Source organism: Rhea pennata, chromosome 33 (genome assembly GCF_028389875.1).
Source record: "Rhea pennata isolate bPtePen1 chromosome 33, bPtePen1.pri, whole genome shotgun sequence".
Taxonomy (NCBI): domain Eukaryota; kingdom Metazoa; phylum Chordata; class Aves; order Rheiformes; family Rheidae; genus Rhea; species Rhea pennata.
The window spans coordinates 153,128-171,181 of record NC_084695.1 but is presented as its reverse complement, the minus strand read 5'-3'; the positions used below and the strand labels follow the sequence as shown (position 1 = coordinate 171,181).

The following is an 18,054-nucleotide window of genomic DNA, read 5'->3' as shown; positions in this document are numbered from 1 at the left end:
CGCCGGCCACTGCGCAGGCGCAGGGTTGCCTCGGGCCCGGCGCCACCGGAAGCGGAAGCGGCCTGATGCCAGGCGGTCTCCGCAAGATGGCGGCGGCCGGCAGCGCTCCGGGCGCCGTGGACGAGCTTGTCTCGACAGTGACGCTGTACCGCCGGCGGCCGCGGCTCCTCCACGGCACCGTGCTGCCCTTCGTGGCAGGGCTCTACCCGGCCTGGCTGTGGCTGTGGGGGCCGCGCGTGTGGGCCGCCTGGGGGGAGACGGGCGCGGGCCGCGCGCCCCCCGAGGCCGCGCTGCTGGCGCTCGCCGCCATCGGCGTCGCGCACCTGCTGACGGCGCTCTCGGGACTGTGGTCGGTGCACGCGCACTGCGCGCTCACCTGCGTGCGGGTGAGTGCGGCGGCAGCGGCCGGCCCCCGTCCCCCCGGGGGCTGCTGGCGATGCGGGTGCGCTCAGTGTCCGGGGGTGCGGACCCTGCCCCGAGCGCCGCGCCAGCTCTTCCTTCCTGAAGCAACCATTGTAGCTTGTTTTACCGGCGGTTATGCGTGCCCTAGCTGCAAGTCGCTTATTGAGTACAGTTCCTTTGCTGGGGGGTGTGAGTTCTACGGCAATCCTCGTTTGTGGATGAAATGTGTTAGTCAGAGAATCCTTGCATCTCACAGTGGCTCTGCAGAAGCCCCGGCTGAAAAAAATCTATTTGCATGCATTAATGTGATCCAGCAAAGATTCTTCTTGAGTCTTACTGAATTTCAGGGTCTGTAATCTGCTTTATGTAGCATATGCTGTTTGTGTTTCAGGAACCTAGTCCTAAGAAAGCCACATTGGCCAAAGTTGTGCCAACTCCAAATAACGGATCTGTAGAACTAGTGCCACTCCATAGAGATCAGGTAAGGATATGGTTGCTGCAAACAGAATTAGCATGTGTCACGTGCTTGGGAGCTGTTTTATGTAAGACCTTTCAGACCAGATCAGGCAAGGTCTTTAGGCTGCAGTTTCTTATCTTTTAACTTAAATACTTAGGGAAAGTCAGCTGTAGTCAGTCACAGGTGGGGACATTAGAGATTGCATAGCGTTTCTTATTGCATGTTATCATGGGCAGTGATAAAAGAGCTAGAGATGGAAGTGATTGGTTGTTTCCACTAGTTTTTTTCCTTCAGCTCAAGTAAGGTCTTTGGCATGTGTTCAGCTGCTTTTTTTCTCCTCTCTGTGCAGGGTGAGGATGGGCAGGAAGCTCTCTCATTTGAATTTCAGAAAATTAAATACTCATATGAAGTAGATGGTAAGAAACAGTTCCTTCCTGTAGCTTTTCCTGTGGAACATCCCCTTTCTTATTACCAGAATGCCCGAGGCTATCAGGAGGACAAAGATATCCGAGCAGCTGAGAAGAAATACGGTACAAACAAGTAAGTTTTCCAGGCACAGGTCTATTTGCCAGAGTGGAAGAGGTCCAAGATGGCCCAGTGTGTCAGAAATGAAAGTTGTAGAGATGGAATGGCAATCAGTGCTCTGTTTTTTTAAATGCTTACTGCCAGCACTTCTTTCTCAGGTGTAAGAGCCCTCTAAGGACAGAGAACAGTACCAGGGCAGGGCAGTTTCTCCAGAGTGGGCTTAGATGGAAAGCAATTCCAGTGTTTGAAAAGAAGAGAAAGATTGTATGTAGATATTTTGGAGTAAAACCTGGTCTTGCACCAGAGGCTGTAGATGTTTTTGGGGGGTTGGGCTGTTGCTGAGAAAACTGAACTCTTGGGTTAATAAGGATTCAATTCTTTCTCAGGGCTGAGATGGTGGTGCCAGAGTTCTTGGAACTCTTTAAAGAAAGAGCCACAGCCCCATTCTTCGTCTTTCAGGTAAAACAAACAGCTGTAAATACTTTTCCATGATAAGAATTCATTGCAGTCCTGGTTTGAGACTCAAAAATCAGCCGACAGCTTTCTAATACCAAGAGTAGTTGCTGTTCTTTCAGTGTGATATTGGGGTCTTAGCTGATTGTTGCAGGAGCAACCTTGTTTCCTCCCTCATAGGTTATTGTGATTTTCTGTTTTTACAGCTTGGGAGAATTGAGTACATAGTAATCCAGCTGAAAACATCCCTGAAAACTGAGGGCTTTTGTTTTTTGAATGAGATAGATGTTAGAATGACTTCCACATCATGTTCTCCTTACTAGGTGTTCTGCGTGGGTTTGTGGTGCCTGGATGAATACTGGTATTACAGTGTCTTCACCCTCTCCATGTTAGTGGCATTTGAAGCTTCTCTGGTCCAGCAGCAAATGAGGAACATGTCAGAGATTCGAAAAATGGGCAACAAGCCATACATGATTCAGGTAATCAGAATCAGAGAGGAAAGAGTCATAAACATAAGGCCGTCTGAGAAATTGAGGAGTTAGCAGTGCTTGGTAAGAGACCCTGGAAATGAGAAAGATACTTTTACACTGGCTGTCAAATGAGGCAGAATCCCCTTTCTAAAAGGGGCAGAACTTGAAAAGGTAGGGAGTTGGGAAAGTAGAGGAAAAAAGACTTTGGGCTTTTTCCTGTCCCTTTCTTTCAAGTCCAGCTGTTCTGTCCAGTACATACTTAATACATTCTTGCTTATTTAATTCTAAGTTTTTGATCTCTTGCTTACAAGAAAATACATTTAGATCAGTAAGAATTACCGTATTTATTCTGTACAACTTCTTTGTACGATTTTCTTTTGGCGAGGGAGGGCATTAACATACATTTTTTAGTATTGCAGTCTTTTTGCCTGGCGTACTGTCATTTTTTACCCATCTTTTTTACTCTGATCCTTTTCTACTACATTGACACATGCAAGGCTTCTCAAAGTGCTTTTGTCCACAGGTTTACAGAAACCGGAAGTGGCGCCCCATTTCGAGTGATGAGATTATTCCAGGGGATATCGTTTCCATTGGTATGGCTTGCGTGATGTTCATAAACAAGTGCTCTTCTAAAATCAGATTCTTTCTAGTGTGTTAACTTGCACAGTGATTTGAGTTAGGTATTAAATTGCAATAGTCTTGATTGAATGCTTTTGAGGACTTCGTTTAGTTCATAGATGTCACAATTTAAGGATCCATGAAATGGATCTCTTGGACTTTCTAGCTGTCTTGAAGGTATGTAGATACCCAGATAAATCAGCCTCAGATTCCTACTTCAGCTTAAGATTTTGAAGTTGAAGAGTTCCCTTTCTCCTGACAATATCTTCTTAGAATGAAAAAGGGAAAGGCAGGTCTCTGTTTTAACTTTGTTCTCATTTTTTAGGTTGTATTGTCCCAGGATTTGATCGTAGTCTTCAAAGTTTGAGTGGCAATGAGAACTAAATGACCTGATCTTGGAACTGTCCTGGTCTTAATATGAGTCTTGATAACCTTCAAGCCCTTTTAGTTCTCAGCAGTGCTTTTGTTTTAGTGGATATGCTGTGGAGTTGTGTGATAGACTCAGCAACCCATGAGAGATTTGCCCTTCAGGAATCTTCTGTATTCAGCTAAACTGAAGGAGAACTGTGTCCTGCAAGACAACTAGCCAAGCAATAGTCACTCCTGCCTCTGAGCGTCTTCTATTTAATTGCAGGCCGATCTCCTCATGAAAACCTAGTGCCATGTGATGTGCTGCTGTTACGTGGAAGGTGTATTGTAGATGAAGCTATGCTGACAGGAGAGTCTGTACCACAGATGAAGGTCTGTGTGAACTGTTCTCTATACTGTCGCTTCATAGCAACCTGGAAAAGTAAAAACATTCAAGCCACTGCAGCATTTGCAAGTGGAAATTAATCTATTGTGTAAATGCTGACCCAGGGAAGCTGGCCTGCCTGTTATTGGCTCCCTACCAGTGATTGATAGTCTCTGGTAAATGAGAAACAGAATGTCTGTTTTGCCTGGCTGTGTGTATAGCCTTTAGGCCTGAACTGCATCTGGTGGGCATGGCATTGTCCTCCTACTCATTCCCCAGTCTGGATTCCTTTGGCTAGTCAGACATAGGAGGAACAAGTGTTAAGTACTTCGGAACCCTGAATCCCGCTTGTTTTTGTGCCAGTGGGTGGCTTAAAAAGGATAAAGTGATGCCTACGGAGTCTCCGTTGCTGAATTCAGTGTGCCAGGGGTGAACAAGTCCCCTGAAATGAGAATTTTCATGGGTGCCAGGCTCTAAACCCAGACTGATCAGGAGCTGAATGGCATGTTAACATCTAGATTCAGTTCAGGCGACCTCTGGCTGAAGTGGAGCTGAGAGCATCTCATTTGGAATAAGAACAGAAAGGAACACTTGAAATTTACTTGTTGACAGCTGACTGTGCACAGGCTGTGAATTTGAGACCTAAACATTGTCATGCAGGAGCCGGTGGAGGATCTCAATCCAGAGCACATCTTGGACATGCAGACAGATTCCCGGCTGCACATCATATTTGGAGGAACAAAAGTGGTGCAGCACATTCCACCTCAGAAAGCCAGCACAGGACTGAAACGTATGTATTTGTCCAAGTTTACTCTGAGAGGGCGTATTTTACACTCACAGATTCATTTTAGGTTGCTTGATGCAGCTTTTGTATGGGGTCGTTGAGTCAGTCTCCTTGGCTCTGTTGCTAAGAGTTTTCTGTGATTATTAGACTTGTGTGATCTTTTACCAAAGGTGACTGTGTCCTCTGGTAAGGATGAAGCCTGAAGTGTATTTTGTCTTTAATAAGCCCATAAAAGATTTGCGATGAGCTTACTGACCTCATTCATGCTCACATTCCAGCTGTTGATAACGGATGTGTGGCATATGCTCTGAGGACTGGTTTCAACACATCTCAGGTAAGATGAGACAGAAAGCACGTTCACATTAGTGATGTTGGTTGCATTGTTGAGTGCTTTACTGTAAGGAAATCCTTATCATATAGAGCAGTGAGGAAATACTAGTTGGGGCATCATTTTTTTTTCCTCTTCCAAACTAGCAGGTAATTTTGAGTTAGGTTTCAGGCATTCTGTTCTTTGCATCAAACATCAGACTATTTGTCTAACACAGAATTCTGGGAGTTGGGATTCAGGGTTTCCATTGTGACTGGCTTTGCTGCGAATATACTTCAGCTCCTAGTTACTCCTGTTTGTGTAATAATGATTTGTCAGAAAAAGTGATAGAGTATGTTTGTACATGCTAGAGATGTGAACGTATCTTCTTGAAAGCCAATTGAAAATTCAAGACTACTTACAAAGAGGCTAATCATGGATGGTTTCAGGCTGCTATACAAAGAAATGAGAATAAGTTTAAGGCTGTGGCACCAAAGCACCAGACTATAACTTTAAAATCGGACTTACATATTTTTAACAAAATACTGCATGCTACAGAGATGGTTTCTTGCACTGAAGACTGTTTTCCTCAGGGGAAGTTGCTACGTACAATCCTCTTTGGGGTGAAGAGAGTGACAGCCAATAACGTAGAGACCTTCATTTTTATCCTGTTTTTGCTGGTCTTTGCCGTTGCTGCTGCCGCATATGTCTGGATTGAAGGTGAGCCTTCTTTTCACATCTTCTAGCTCTCTACGTAGGGCTTGTAGCAAAGCTTGTGGGAAGGACAGTTGACATAATTTGTGAGACTTAAAATAGCTGGGTTGGGCTGCCCCAGTAGTGTAGGGTCCCATGCTGCATTGTGCATGTTTTTCTTGCCCTCCCAAGGTTGTTCTTAGGTAGGTGTACTCCTTCGCATTACTCATCCTTATTCAGTGGAAAACACAATCTGAGGATGAGAAGGTACAGGTCTCCTATCTCATTCTGTAGGCACCAAGGATCCAAGCAGGAATCGTTACAAGCTCTTCCTGGAGTGTACTTTAATACTGACTTCAGTTGTTCCACCTGAACTTCCCATTGAACTCTCTCTGGCTGTCAACACTTCTCTCATTGCCTTGGCCAAGCTCTGTAAGTACCAAGCCTAAAAACAGGGGCAAGAGTAGGAATGTTTTTTTGCATCTGGAACTGTGAAGACATTGGCTGTGGATAAGCCTACAAAATTACTGCAGCCTCCTTTGTTTCTGCACAGTGACAATAACTGACATGGGTGTTGGAGATGGGGTGTGTAAGGGGGGGATAAAAACCCCAAATACAAGAATGTAAAAGGCATATGCTTTGAAATGAGTCCTAAATCAAGTGCATGAGGGAAGATAACTGAACCAAGATTTTGGCATGAAAGCCTGCTTGTTCAAAAGTTGTGTAATTCTGCAGTGAGTAGATTCCTAATTGTGGATTAGGGAGGTGAATGGCTTCTATGCTTGATTACTTCACTGTTACACTTTGGTGTCTATTCTGGTTTCAAATGCCAAAAACATTCAGACTGGAGGTTTTAGTGTGCTTTAAATAAACTGCTCTAGCTGAGCACCATGCTTATGGCTTCTGTGTTGTGATAAAGGTCACTGAGCATTCTGTCCTTGTTTTGTCATAGCTGATCTGTCATGAAATTTCCTCTCCTCTCTTTTAGACGTGTACTGTACAGAACCCTTCCGAATCCCCTTTGCTGGCAAAGTTGAAGTTTGCTGTTTTGACAAAACTGGCACATTGACCAGTGATCACCTTGTAGTGAGAGGAGTAGCTGGGCTCGGGTAGGTCCTGGGGTATTTTCATCATATTCGATGATTTGCCATGTTCTGAGCTCTGGGCACTGTGGGAATTCTTTAGATGCAAGTGAAATGCTAGTCAATGGGGAAAGAGGAGATAACCAGAGGTTCAGAGAGTAAAAGAAGTGGACTGAATTGAAAGAGGAAATGTTGGTTAGTCTCTGTAGCCACAACACTCAGAAGAAGAGCTTATAGCCACAGCACTTACGACTTAATTGTCTTGGAGGATTTCTTACATAGGGTTTTTATGTATTTGAGATCTTTGTTGCCTCCCTGTGCAGCAGCATCCTGCCCTCTTGTTCCACTACTGTAATACTATCTATCTTGAATGGAAGATGCTGTAGCAGAAAAATCTCATGGCTATTTGATGCTACAATTACCCAAATTTGTTATTTAAGGCCTCTACTTTAAGTGTTCAGCTTGAATCAGGTTTGCTTTGGAGGACTGACAAAAATTTTTGGCTTTGGCTCTTTTTGCAGTTGAGACAGTGCCAGGTTTCCTATAGCTTTGATGTTGCTATGAGAAGCTCTACTGTTTACTATATTCATTTTTTTTTTCTCCTTGGAAAATATCCAGAATTCGTCTGAGATAGTGTGAATGGCCTTTCTGGGCATATTAACACGGGCAGTCTTTTTGTGCTGCAGGGATGGAAAAGAAGTGACACCAGTATCTGACATTCCGGTAGAAACCCACCGAGCAATTGCTACTTGCCACTCACTTGTACAGTTGGATGATGGAACGTTGGTGGGAGATCCATTAGAGAAGGCGATGTTGATGGCTGTGGACTGGACCCTGACCAAAGGTAAAAGCAGTTTCCAGCTCCTCTCTGCTCTTAAGCACAAGTTTGTACCTGAACCCTGTTATGCATCTTGATTTTTTTGGTGGTGATAACAGTGCTTTTGTCAGTTCTTCTGAGTATGAAATAATCTGTGGTATGGAGATTTTCTGTGCCTCATGCTGGCTTTTTGCAAGGAGTGAATTCCATCTGGTATGACGCAGAAGTGGTTTGGGGCGGTGGAAATCCTTGCACTGGATGTCGGTGGGACAGTAAACAGTAAAAATCTATTCTCAAGGCTGCAGAGATACTGCATTCTGCAGCTGGTATGCTCAGGTTGGTTTCTTTTGGTTCTGATTACTCAGGCTCAGTAAAATCAGGGTGTGACTAGCTAGTGCATATCACAGTAATAGAAGCATGACAATGTGGGTTTTAGCATGGTCTGTGCACAGTCTCTCTGGAGGGTTTCTCCTCTGCTTGCTTGGCTTCAGCAGGTGCAGGTAACTAAAGAAAAATCTTTCTAAGTTATTGAATGTGTGTCCCGCTGAAACTCATGCTGTTGTGTTTTTGGCTCCAGATTTTTACTTGAGATAATACATGCTATAAATGTACCTTCATGCTATAAATATACCTTCAATCTGCTGTGTAACTGATTGGATGGCCTATATGCATCAGTACAAATAGCTATGTCCCTTAGTTCTTGAGAAGAGAACTTTCAGCTTTGCATGCTTGTATCTAAGGAGAGGAAATCTCGGTGACCTGTGGGTTACTTGTGACCCAAAGGGAGTAATGGTTGCTTTTGATACCGAGAAACCTTTCAGGATTTCCTGATCTGTTTGTTTCCAGATGAGAAAGTTTTCCCCAGAAGTATTAAAACTCAGGGACTGAAAATTCACCAGCGCTTTCATTTTGCCAGTGCCCTGAAAAGAATGTCTGTCTTGGCGTCGTACGAGAAGATTGGCTCGACTGATCTCTGTTACATTGCAGCTGTGAAAGGGGCCCCAGAGACGCTGCACAAAATGGTGAGCTTGGCTCTCTAAGAGAGGAAGGGCATTCTCTAACGTGTGCTCATGCCCCTAAACCTCTACTCGTTATTCCCGAGTCTGGAGCCTGGATAATATGGGGATTTTATTTCTGCAAAAGAGTACCACCAACCCATGCCTGAAAACAGACTCCACTGAGGATTTTCAGTTTAGTCCCAGGGAGGTCTGAATATTTCACTATATGAGTTCCATTGCTGTTGCTTCTGCTGACAGCAGAAGGATGGATAGGATGGATTTGCTCTTTTGCCATTGATGGTGAGGGACCTCTCAAAGATGCTTCTTTCCCCCTTCAGCGTATTTAGTGGGAAATACTGAAATGTGCTACTAATATGCTAATTGTGTATGGAGTTTTATTAATTTGACACCTTTCCCCAATGCTTCTCTAGCTGGCTCAGTGCCCGAGCAACTATCACACAGTCCATACGGAAATTTCACACGAGGGGGCAAGAGTACTGGCCCTTGGCTACAAAGAACTGGGGCATCTCACTCACCAGCAGGTATACCTCTCTGTTTAAGTCTTGACATTCAGCAGCTGTTAAAGGAAATGTGGGTGGCATGAGCAGGGCTGGGAGGGAATCTTGGTCAGTTGGTGGATGCCAAAAGTTGCAATAGCTATGTTACTTTTAAACTCTGAATCTTCTGAGAAGATTGCAGCCTCTGCATTCTGCCCTCAGCTTTGTCTTCCTATGCTACATTGATAGATACTTCTGTTTCCCTGTATGTAAACCAGAGTCAACTCTTCCCTTTCAGCAGCTGAAGAGGCTTAGCACTGAATTCGGCTGTGAAAGTTTTTGTATGTGGGGATGGGGAAGTATAAATATTCTAAGGGCTGTGTCTGTGGTGCTTTATCCCAAAGAAGCCTTTCTTGTAGAGCAGCTGGGGACAGTCCGGAATTTTTCCGTTCACCTCAAAGCACCAATTGTGTTTCCAATTGATGCTTTGACTGCAAGGATGCACCTATGGGAAGGCAGGATTTTTGCTATGAAGCAGCAGGTAATGCTCCAGTATACTGCTCTGCTTTGGCAGGTGCGAGAAATGAAGCGTGAAGCTTTGGAGTGCGATCTTAGATTTGTTGGGTTCATTGTGGTTTCCTGTCCTCTCAAAGTTGACTCCAAATCAGTCATCAGGGAGATCCAGCATGCATCACACCATGTAAGTGCCAGCAGCATTTTAGCCCCTCTGGAAGCCATTGCATTAAGAATGTGGAATTTCGGTACCAGGAGCCTTTGTGGAGCGAGGATAAAAGGCTTCTCCATGGTAAAGGTGGTGATGCCTTTTGAATGTGCTGTTACTTTTGCAGTGGGATTTGCCTTGGCCCACAGAGAAAGCTTTCTGAACAAGGTGCTGCATAGAGCTGCATCTTATAAGGGTGTCACTGGCACCTCACTGTGATGTGACACTTGTCTACCCAGAATTGATTTGATATCTCTTGCTTCCCCCTCAGGTAGTGATGATAACAGGAGACAATCCTCTCACTGCCTGCCATGTGGCCCGGGAACTCTATTTCCTCCAGCGGGAGCATACCCTCATTCTGCAGCCTCCTGTAAGCAAAGGTAACTGATCCCATGCACTAAGCAGGCTCTGTATCTTGGAAGAGAGCAGCCAGAGAACTAGGGCACTGCATCAAAGCCAGCTGCTTGCTATTAGTGTGGCTCTTTGATGCTGATAATGGAAGTGACTCACCTGCTTTCCAGAGTCCTGTCTAACCCTCTCTTCTCTGGCTTTGAATACTGTGAGAACTGTGTATGTTTCTCTGCCAACTCATAACTAAGCTTTATGAGCACCAAAATAACAACAGCTTTAATGCCTCCTCCTTGTGTGGCATCAGAGGCTGGAGTTGACACAGTGCAAGTGGGATCATCTATCAGTTCAATGTAAACCATGGTGCAGCCCTGCCATGCAGGGAAGCTGAGAGCAATGTTACTGACTGCCAGTGCCTGCAGAGCTGGAAGGACATGAGTCCACATAAAGACTATAACTAGATGAGAGGTGAGAGTGTCACAGACACTGGTCTGCTGTCTTTGTCATGGTGCTTGATGTCCATAACAGTGAGGGGCTGCCAACAGGGTTAGTGCACGCTGTGTAGCTGGGAGCATTTCTCATGGCCAGGCACCTCACTGGCATGTTCATGTCAAACCCGTGCTGTTCTTTCCAGACTCCAGCTGGCAATGGCAGTCCATTGATGGTGCTGTTGTGCTCCCCATCTTTCCAACCACCTTGCAAGAGCTGACACAGCAATACGACCTGTGTGTTACTGGGGAAGGTCTCTCTCACCTTCAGTCTGTGAACAGGCAGCAGATGCTGAAGCTTATACCACACATCCAGGTGTTTGCCAGAGTGGTCCCAAAGCAAAAGGTGAGAGATTGCAGCTATTAGTATATCCAACTTTTGCGGGGTTCCCAGCAGGGCTTACCTGGTGTCTGGGAGCAGCATAGATGCTGGTGCACGATTAATGCTAAGGCTGTTTTCAGCGAAGGCGCATAACCTCTTCTGATACCCAAGCTAGCAGGCAGCAAGCACCAGAGCTCAGAGTGTGCCACACTGTTATCCTAAAGCATCTTGAGCTTGGTGAACCTTCTGGAGTTTGGGTGTCAGGCCAATGAATTCTTGCAGAAAAGAAGCACTTGACCAAGACACTTGCTCTCCAGGGATGTGCTAGGCTGAAGATCAGTATAGTTTCGCCACTGTCAGGTTCTTGTGTCCAGACTGTGCTGTATCAGAACACAAAGACTGTTGATTCTGACTAGGCAATTCTTGTTGCAGGAGTTTGTGATCACTACTTTGAAAAGTCTGGGCTACACCACGCTGATGTGTGGGGATGGAACCAATGATGTTGGAGCTCTGAAGCATGCAGATGTGGGTGAGTCCAAATGCAGGATGCTCACGTGCCTGAGTTGTGTTAGTGTTCCTAAACACAAAGTTGATACTCATTTCTCTGGTGATTTGGGGACTAGAATTGGTTAGGATTGATCTAACTTCATCTGGTAGCAGAAACTAACATAAAGCAGAACGATGTCTGTGATAGTGGAATATTGGGTGTGTGCGCTCAGTGCAGTCAGGTCTTGAAGGATTTGGAAGAGGAGCGTGTGCCAGTTGTGAAGCTGAGTGATGCTGGTAGAATACTGGATGTGTGCACCAGCAGGTAGCATGAATTGGCTGTGAACACATTTTTCTGGAAGAGAGATTCTTCCTAATTCTCCTGAGCTTTGACTCAGGAAGTGTAACATGTCTGAACTCCCGTCTGGCTCCAGGAGTAGCTGGCAGCGGGGATTCCTACTTGGTGAAAATGCTTTGCCAGTAAAGGGATTACAGCGCTTTTCCCTGCAGCTAATGTTTTGGTCTTAACAGGAGTGGCACTGCTTGCAAATGCTCCTGAGAGACTGCCTGAACGGAAGAAGAGACCTCGAGATGGAGCCAGTGATGGCAGGCCAGCTTTGCTGCCAATGGGAAGTGGGTCTGTGAAGCCCACCTCCCGTGGTGCAAAGCACAGAGTTATGTCCCAAAGAGAGGAACAGCTGGCCATCCAGAGGGTTTGTAACTAGATCTGCCTGTGCCCATTCTTGGATTTCTGGGGGTTTAAAAGCCATTTAATTTACTCTTGCTCTTCTTTTCTCCTCTGGTTCACTGTTAATTCATGAGAACTGGAAATGGCAGGATGTACTGGGAAAAACTAGCCTTACTGCTTGTTATCCTGAAGTGACAGAATGGATTTGATCAGAGGAGATGCTGCTTTTTCAGACAGCCATCAAGCTAATGCTTCTAAACATGAAGGTTTCTCAATGCCATCTTGGAACGGTGGTGTGGGAGAGGATAGTATGATATTCTCTGAGTCCAAGTTGTGATAGGGGGTTAGGTTTAGCTCAGTTGGTTAGAGTGTGGTGCTAATAATGCCAAGGTTGCGGGTTCGATCCCCATACGGGCCACTTGTTTGAGGGTTGGATTAGATGATCTCCAGAGGTCCCTTCCAACCTCACCAATTCTATAATAGCAAAGTGTGTATGTATTTCTGTCTCTTATTGCCCTGCAGGAGCGAATCAATCAGGTCTTGAAAGATTTGGAAGAGGAGCGTGTGCCAGTTGTGAAGCTGGGTGATGCCAGCATTGCAGCCCCTTTTACCTCCAAGCTTTCCTCCATTCAGTGCAGTAAGTGCATGGTGGCAATTGAATAGTTGTTGTGGATCTACAAGTGTACAGATTCCCAAATAAATCAGTCTAGGTCTCAAAGAAGTCGAGACAGAGGGTTTGGGATGTTGAGAAACGCTCCCAACCGCATGGCTTTATCAGATGTTTGTGGGTTTTTTCAGCTGGGGAGGAGTTACACAGTGTGGGGTTATACTCCCTCTGTACTATTTCAGAAAAAGAGAGGACTGAGGGACAAAGCCCCAGAACGTGTTTGGCTTGGTTTGTTTCCAAATGCTGCTTCCTCTTGCTCCTTAGTCTGCCACGTGATCAAGCAAGGTCGTTGCACGCTGGTGACAACGCTCCAAATGTTCAAGATCCTTGCCCTGAATGCCCTGATCCTTGCCTACAGCCAGAGTGTCCTTTATTTGGAAGGGGTGAAGTTCAGTGATTTTCAGGCAACTCTGCAGGGTCTGTTGCTGGCTGGCTGCTTCCTTTTCATCTCCAGGTCAAAGGTAAGGAGAGGGAAGTGCATTGGGACAGTTGCTGGTCAATGCCATCATATTGGGATTACTGTAGGACTACCCCTCTCCGAAAATGACAAATGTGGATGAGCATGAGATTTTGCTGCTTTTTACTATCTCCACACTTTTTCATTCCAGTCAGTCCTGCTTGGTTTTTGTTCCTAGCCTTTGAAGACACTTTCCAAGGAGCGCCCACTACCAAACATCTTTAACCTCTACACAGTCCTGACTGTGCTGCTGCAGTTCCTTGTCCATTTCCTCAGCCTGGTTTATCTGTACCATGGTGCCCAGGTGCGCAGCAATTCCAAGTAAGTGTCCGTCCCTCCAACACACTAACACGTTTTCTCCACTTGCTGCTAAGTAGGAGGGTGGAGGGAGTCCTCCCTCACCACTGTGCTCTTTTTCAGATGTTCTCTTGAGCACACTAAGCATTAGGAGTTTAACATAGTAGACATGCACAAGGAAGGCATTTGCGCTATACATTAGATGTATCAACAGGCAGCCCAGTATAGTAAGAATGTGATGGAGAAAACCAGTGGGCTTGGTCTGTGATATGTTGCAGCCCTAATGGTCTGCTGTCCCCCAAACAGTAACAGCAAGGAGACTACTGGATGCCCTTTTTTTTTTTTTTTTTTTAAGAGGAATTCATTTTTTCACTTGATTTCTCTTTTTGTTACGAAGAGCCCAATGAGTACATTTACCTATTCTTGCAGCATCTGCAGCCCCACTAGTACTTGTACAAGCATGCTACTTCTGTCAGGGGCTGGGCTGCTGCTAATGGTGCTCACAAAGTTTGGGAACAGCTGCTGTGGCCCCAGCAGAAGGTGTGTAGTTTAAATAAGGGTTGGTGAGGTTATGCAAAGAAAGCTAAACTTTCCTGATGATCTTGTCTCTGGCCTACTCATCTCCAGCTCTGTTCCTTTTCAGGCGGGAAGAGTTTGTGGATCTGTACAAGGAGTTTGAGCCCAGCCTTGTGAACAGCACCGTTTATATCATGTCAATGGCAATGCAGATGGCTACATTTGCTATCAACTACAAGGCAAGACATGTTTAAGTTATATCTCCAGTGAGACTAGAGAGGCAATTTTACACTTAATATGCAATGGTACTAAACAGAGTTTAGTACTACATATAATATGTAAATACAGTAAACAGTGTATATATAATATAAATAGTATATGTAATATATAAATGTAATAGTACTAAGCTTCAGTTTGTCAGGGCTCTGTAGAGAAAAGCTGCTTCTTATTGTACCAAGTTGGAATGAGCTGAGACAAGCATCCCCAACTGTTTCATGAATTGTTACACATCCTCTGTTTTGAACATACCTCTTGAGCATGTGCACAGCAACACCTCACAGTTCCTCCCTTTTGTGTTTCAGGGCCATCCCTTTATGGAGAGTCTACAGGAGAACAAGCCTCTGCTATGGAGCATCATCCTTTCCGGACTTGCCATTGTGGGCCTTCTCACGGGCTCTTCGCCAGAATTCAATGAACAGTTTGGCTTGGTAGAAATCCCTACTGAGGTGAGCAGGCAGCATTTCTCTTGAGATCACTGCATGAAACATAACCCATATGGGCCCCCTGAATTACATGTTGTGTTTCCATTGGGAAAACAGGAGTAATTTCCTCCTGAGGAAATCTGGAGGAATCTTAAGGCTTTTAGCAGAACGTAAGGCCTATGAAGACTCATATAGGAACACTAACTACCTAAGTAGCTTTAAAAAGAGAGCGTATAGCAGCAATCCTGCTGAAGCACTGAGAAAAACTGTAGCAAGTTGTGAAAGTGAGAAGGCTAGGTCCCTAGTTTAGCAGTTGCTGTATATGACACTAGCACTTCAGTAAGTACCTAGCATGACAGAGGCTTTGTTGTGTTGGGAGAGCATAATTGACTGAAGTGGAGCTGGAAAGGGACTAATCAGTTGTGTTCTGTTTTCCAGTTTAAGATTGTGATCACTCAAGTGTTGCTGGCTGACTTCTTCCTCGCCTTGTTAGTGGACCGAATTCTTCAGTTTCTGCTGGGGAGTGCAAAACTTAAAGTGCCTTCCTGAAACCAATTCTAAGGTCCTTGACCCCAGCAGTGCTCCAAGAAGGCCAGCACCCAGAGCCATGTTTCCACATCACAAGAATCATCTTTATTCTTTTGACAATAACTCTAATCCTGTGCAGGAGCAGGCATGGGGAAGCATTCCTCCTTATCACATGGAAACCACCTCTGTGTAACAATCAAGGCCACTGACTTTTCAATGTTTCCAGGATACACCACCACCTCTCGGGAGTTTTGTACTGCCCTACACTTGAGGAAGCGTTTACAGAGTTTAGTAACTAAATCAGAATCAATGTATTTTAAAACCTGTTTGGAACTTCCTTTGTGGGGTGAAAAGCTTTATAATGTTTTTAATATGCACTGAGACTTAAGGGCAGGAGTAGAAAAGCAACAAACTGAAGACTAGGCTGATAAGAGTTCTTACATGACTGAAACACTAAGTGTTCTTGCAGGAGGTAATGTTCAGAACAGAGCTGTGGTGCTGACAAAGCCTAGGAGAACAAACACTGCCGAGAACATCTATACATTGACTTATGCTGCTGCACGTGCCCAAGTTGGAGCTCTGTATTTCAGGAATGTTTAAAAAAAAATATTTTGGCAGGTGAGAAAAACATTTATTTTCTCCCTACATAACTCCTGTACTATTATATTGATTAGATTTTTTTTCAGGTACTCTGAACTTTAATCTGTGAGAGACTGTTGGGATGTGTGGCGGTAGCTTACATCCTCAAGGGAAGGGTAGGCTCCAGTGCTAACAAATGCTGGGTGGGAGTCTGGCAGCTGCAGTCCTTTCAACCACAAAAGCATAGTTGTACTGAAAACAAAAAACAGTCAACATAAGACATTGATATTCTAGAAATTCAGAATCCTGCTACTATCCACTCCAAAACAGGTATGACAAGAACGTCTGCCTACCTCTTTCTCAATCTCAGCAAGAGACTTAACATTCAGATCTGCAAGAATAACCTTAAAAAAAAAGGCATAAAATTAAGACTATGAGTTGGGACTTAGAACAACAGCATAGCAGTGGCTTAGACAAATACTCACGCTACTGCCAGAACTGGTGTTGCTTTCAAATTTGGGATGTAGTGTAAAAGGTATTCCATCCATAGCTGAAAAGAGAAGTGATTGTCAGATGCTTTGATAATGTCAAAGGAGACATCTGAAAACAAGAGTACTTAATTCCTACATGTAATAGATGAGCAGGTTGGGACAGGTTAGCACCTAGAGGAAAAAGAGCTGGACCAAGATATCAATGACTTCTTTTAAAGCAAGCAAGGAATAACTTTGAAAGGAAAAAGCTCCCTCTAGAAACATAGGTCAGTTCCACTATTTAAAGGCAGCACCTTTAGAGAAAAGTTTTGCATGAACTAACAATAAGCATAGATATTAACTCCAATCAAAGTACCATGTGGCTGCTTTACACAGCTTCCTTATTTTATGACAAATGAAGAAATGGCTTACCTGAGAGGCCATAGATGTTGGAAGTATCATATACAGATGCATGCCAGGTGAGAGAAGCGCTTTTTGAGCCAAATGGAGTTATAGAGTTCTCTGGTGACCTACAGCATATCAGAATTAACTAATGTCTTTCACCTAGACACTACTTCTGCCTGTGAACACTGCATTACACATTATGGAGGCATGGATCCTCTTGTCAACTGTGATGTGTGGTGCTAAAGTTTGGGGAATGAGGTGCCTTGTGTAAGAGGTAACAAACCACAGCCCAGGCACCACAGAGTGGAAACCACGAGGTGGCACCAGCGCACACAGGCTTCTTCACAGCCCCGCACCGGTTCAGGTAGGATCGGAGAAGGTTCATGCATACATACTTTAGGTCTGTGTCAGCCGGCTGTAATGAAAGCTGCTTCAGTCCTAGGTTAATCGTCCTGGGCGTGGGAACGGGCCGGGGGGTGGAGATCGAAACTGGCCCTTTTTTGCACCAAACAGCGAAGCTACCGATTTCCCTGGAAGAAGAAGAAGGTTTCCCAGCAAGAGGCAGGTGAGGGCGGTCGGCAGCGCGGGGAGGCAGCCGACCTACCCTATCCGCAGGTAGCCGGGCACGGCCTTGCTCTTGCCGCTCAGCTTGATGTCCAGCACGGCGGCGCCGGCGGCGGCGCGCGGCAGCAGCCTCACGCAGAGCCGCTTCCGGCGGGATCCGGCGGGGCCTGGGGGGGAGCGGGCGGCGGGAGGGGGCGCTGCGGCCGGGCCCTGCTGCCGCCCCCCTCCCCCCCCCCCCCCCCCCCCCACCGCCGCCGCCCCCGGCACTTACGCGGCTCCGGGAATTCGCGGGCGCGGACGTAGCCGGCGGGCAGCGGAGTCCGGTCGCTCAGCACCTGCACGTCGGCCACCACGACCCCGGGCGCCGCCTGCGCACGACAGGGCTCAGCGCCGGCCCGCGGCCGCCCGCGGCCCGCGGCCGCCCCCGCGCACCCACCTCGGCGCTGGCGCTGACGCACAGGAACCCGCCGCCCTTGTGCCCGAGGCCCCTGCCCAGGTTGGCCGCGGCGCCCTCCACGGTGGTGGTGATCTGCGGGCACACGCAGCGTGAGGCGGCGTCGGGAGCGGGCCGCGCCGCGCCGCCACCCCCCGCGCAGCGCTCACCACGGTCCAGCCGGCGGGGGCCGCGCCGGGGGCGGAGACCCAGGCCACGCCGGTGAGCGGCGGGGGCTCCTCCGCCGGCGGGGGCTCCCCCGCCGCCGCCATGCTCCCCGCGCCGCGGCTTCCGGGAGGCGGAGCCCCGTCACCACCCCGCGCCGCGGCGGCCACTGGCTGCCGCCGGCCCTGCCCCCTCCCGATTCGTTGCTGCGCTCTGAGTGACAAGAGCCATCGCCAATGGAAACTGCTGTCCTGGAGGCCGGTGATCGCGTTCAAGTACGGAAGCGGGAAATGGCTCTGCGCGTGCGCACTCCGGGCCCGCAGCCTGGGCCGCGACTTTATTGCCCGCGCGCGCGCGCGCGCAGCAGAGGGGGGGGGGGGGGG

General features: G+C 46.8%; 2 protein-coding genes across 3 annotated transcripts; one reads left to right on the top strand and one right to left on the bottom strand.

Annotated features, from left to right (window-relative positions):
• The first annotated feature begins 86 nt into the window (after positions 1-86).
• Positions 87-15,377, top strand: ATP13A1 (ATPase 13A1). Of its 2 annotated transcripts, XM_062598385.1 has the most exons (26): positions 87-386; positions 794-883; positions 1,209-1,399; positions 1,771-1,843; positions 2,161-2,316; positions 2,831-2,900; positions 3,560-3,666; positions 4,319-4,448; positions 4,721-4,776; positions 5,343-5,469; positions 5,737-5,874; positions 6,431-6,551; positions 7,211-7,368; positions 8,188-8,363; positions 8,771-8,881; positions 9,411-9,536; positions 9,829-9,937; positions 10,540-10,739; positions 11,148-11,244; positions 11,733-11,914; positions 12,412-12,526; positions 12,821-13,017; positions 13,192-13,334; positions 13,954-14,065; positions 14,408-14,551; positions 14,966-15,377. In XM_062598385.1, the coding sequence occupies exons 1-26, from the start codon at positions 87-89 to the stop codon at positions 15,074-15,076; spliced, it is 3,540 nt and encodes a 1,179-aa protein (XP_062454369.1). In that variant the 3' UTR covers positions 15,077-15,377. The 2 variants fall into 2 exon arrangements, with proteins under 2 accessions (XP_062454369.1, XP_062454370.1); XM_062598386.1 differs by lacking the exons at positions 13,954-14,065; positions 14,408-14,551; positions 14,966-15,377 and having other exon boundaries at positions 13,165-13,242.
• MVB12A (multivesicular body subunit 12A) lies at positions 15,138-17,811 on the bottom strand. Its single transcript, XM_062598387.1, has 9 exons — positions 17,677-17,811; positions 17,510-17,602; positions 17,345-17,441; positions 17,114-17,240; positions 16,905-17,039; positions 16,537-16,634; positions 16,120-16,184; positions 15,988-16,038; positions 15,138-15,886 (listed from the first exon to the last, which is right to left on the bottom strand). Exons 1-9 carry the CDS (start codon positions 17,776-17,778, stop codon positions 15,824-15,826), a joined length of 831 nt encoding a protein of 276 aa, XP_062454371.1. The 5' UTR covers positions 17,779-17,811; the 3' UTR covers positions 15,138-15,823.
• Between the last annotated feature and the right edge of the window lie 243 nt (positions 17,812-18,054).

Coding starts and splice junctions, on each gene's coding strand:
- ATP13A1 (XM_062598385.1), top strand. CDS start 87: ATGGCGGCGGCCGGCAGCGCTCCGGGCGCCGTGGACGAGCTTGTCTCG. Junction 5,470..5,736: donor CGCATATGTCTGGATTGAAG/GTGAGCCTTCTT, acceptor CTCATTCTGTAG/GCACCAAGGATCCAAGCAGG. Junction 9,537..9,828: donor TCCAGCATGCATCACACCAT/GTAAGTGCCAGC, acceptor CTTCCCCCTCAG/GTAGTGATGATAACAGGAGA.
- MVB12A (XM_062598387.1), bottom strand. CDS start 17,778: ATGGCGGCGGCGGGGGAGCCCCCGCCGGCGGAGGAGCCCCCGCCGCTC. Junction 16,635..16,904: donor CCGGCTGACACAGACCTAAA/GTATGTATGCAT, acceptor GATATGCTGTAG/GTCACCAGAGAACTCTATAA. Junction 16,185..16,536: donor CAACATCTATGGCCTCTCAG/GTAAGCCATTTC, acceptor TTCTCTTTTCAG/CTATGGATGGAATACCTTTT.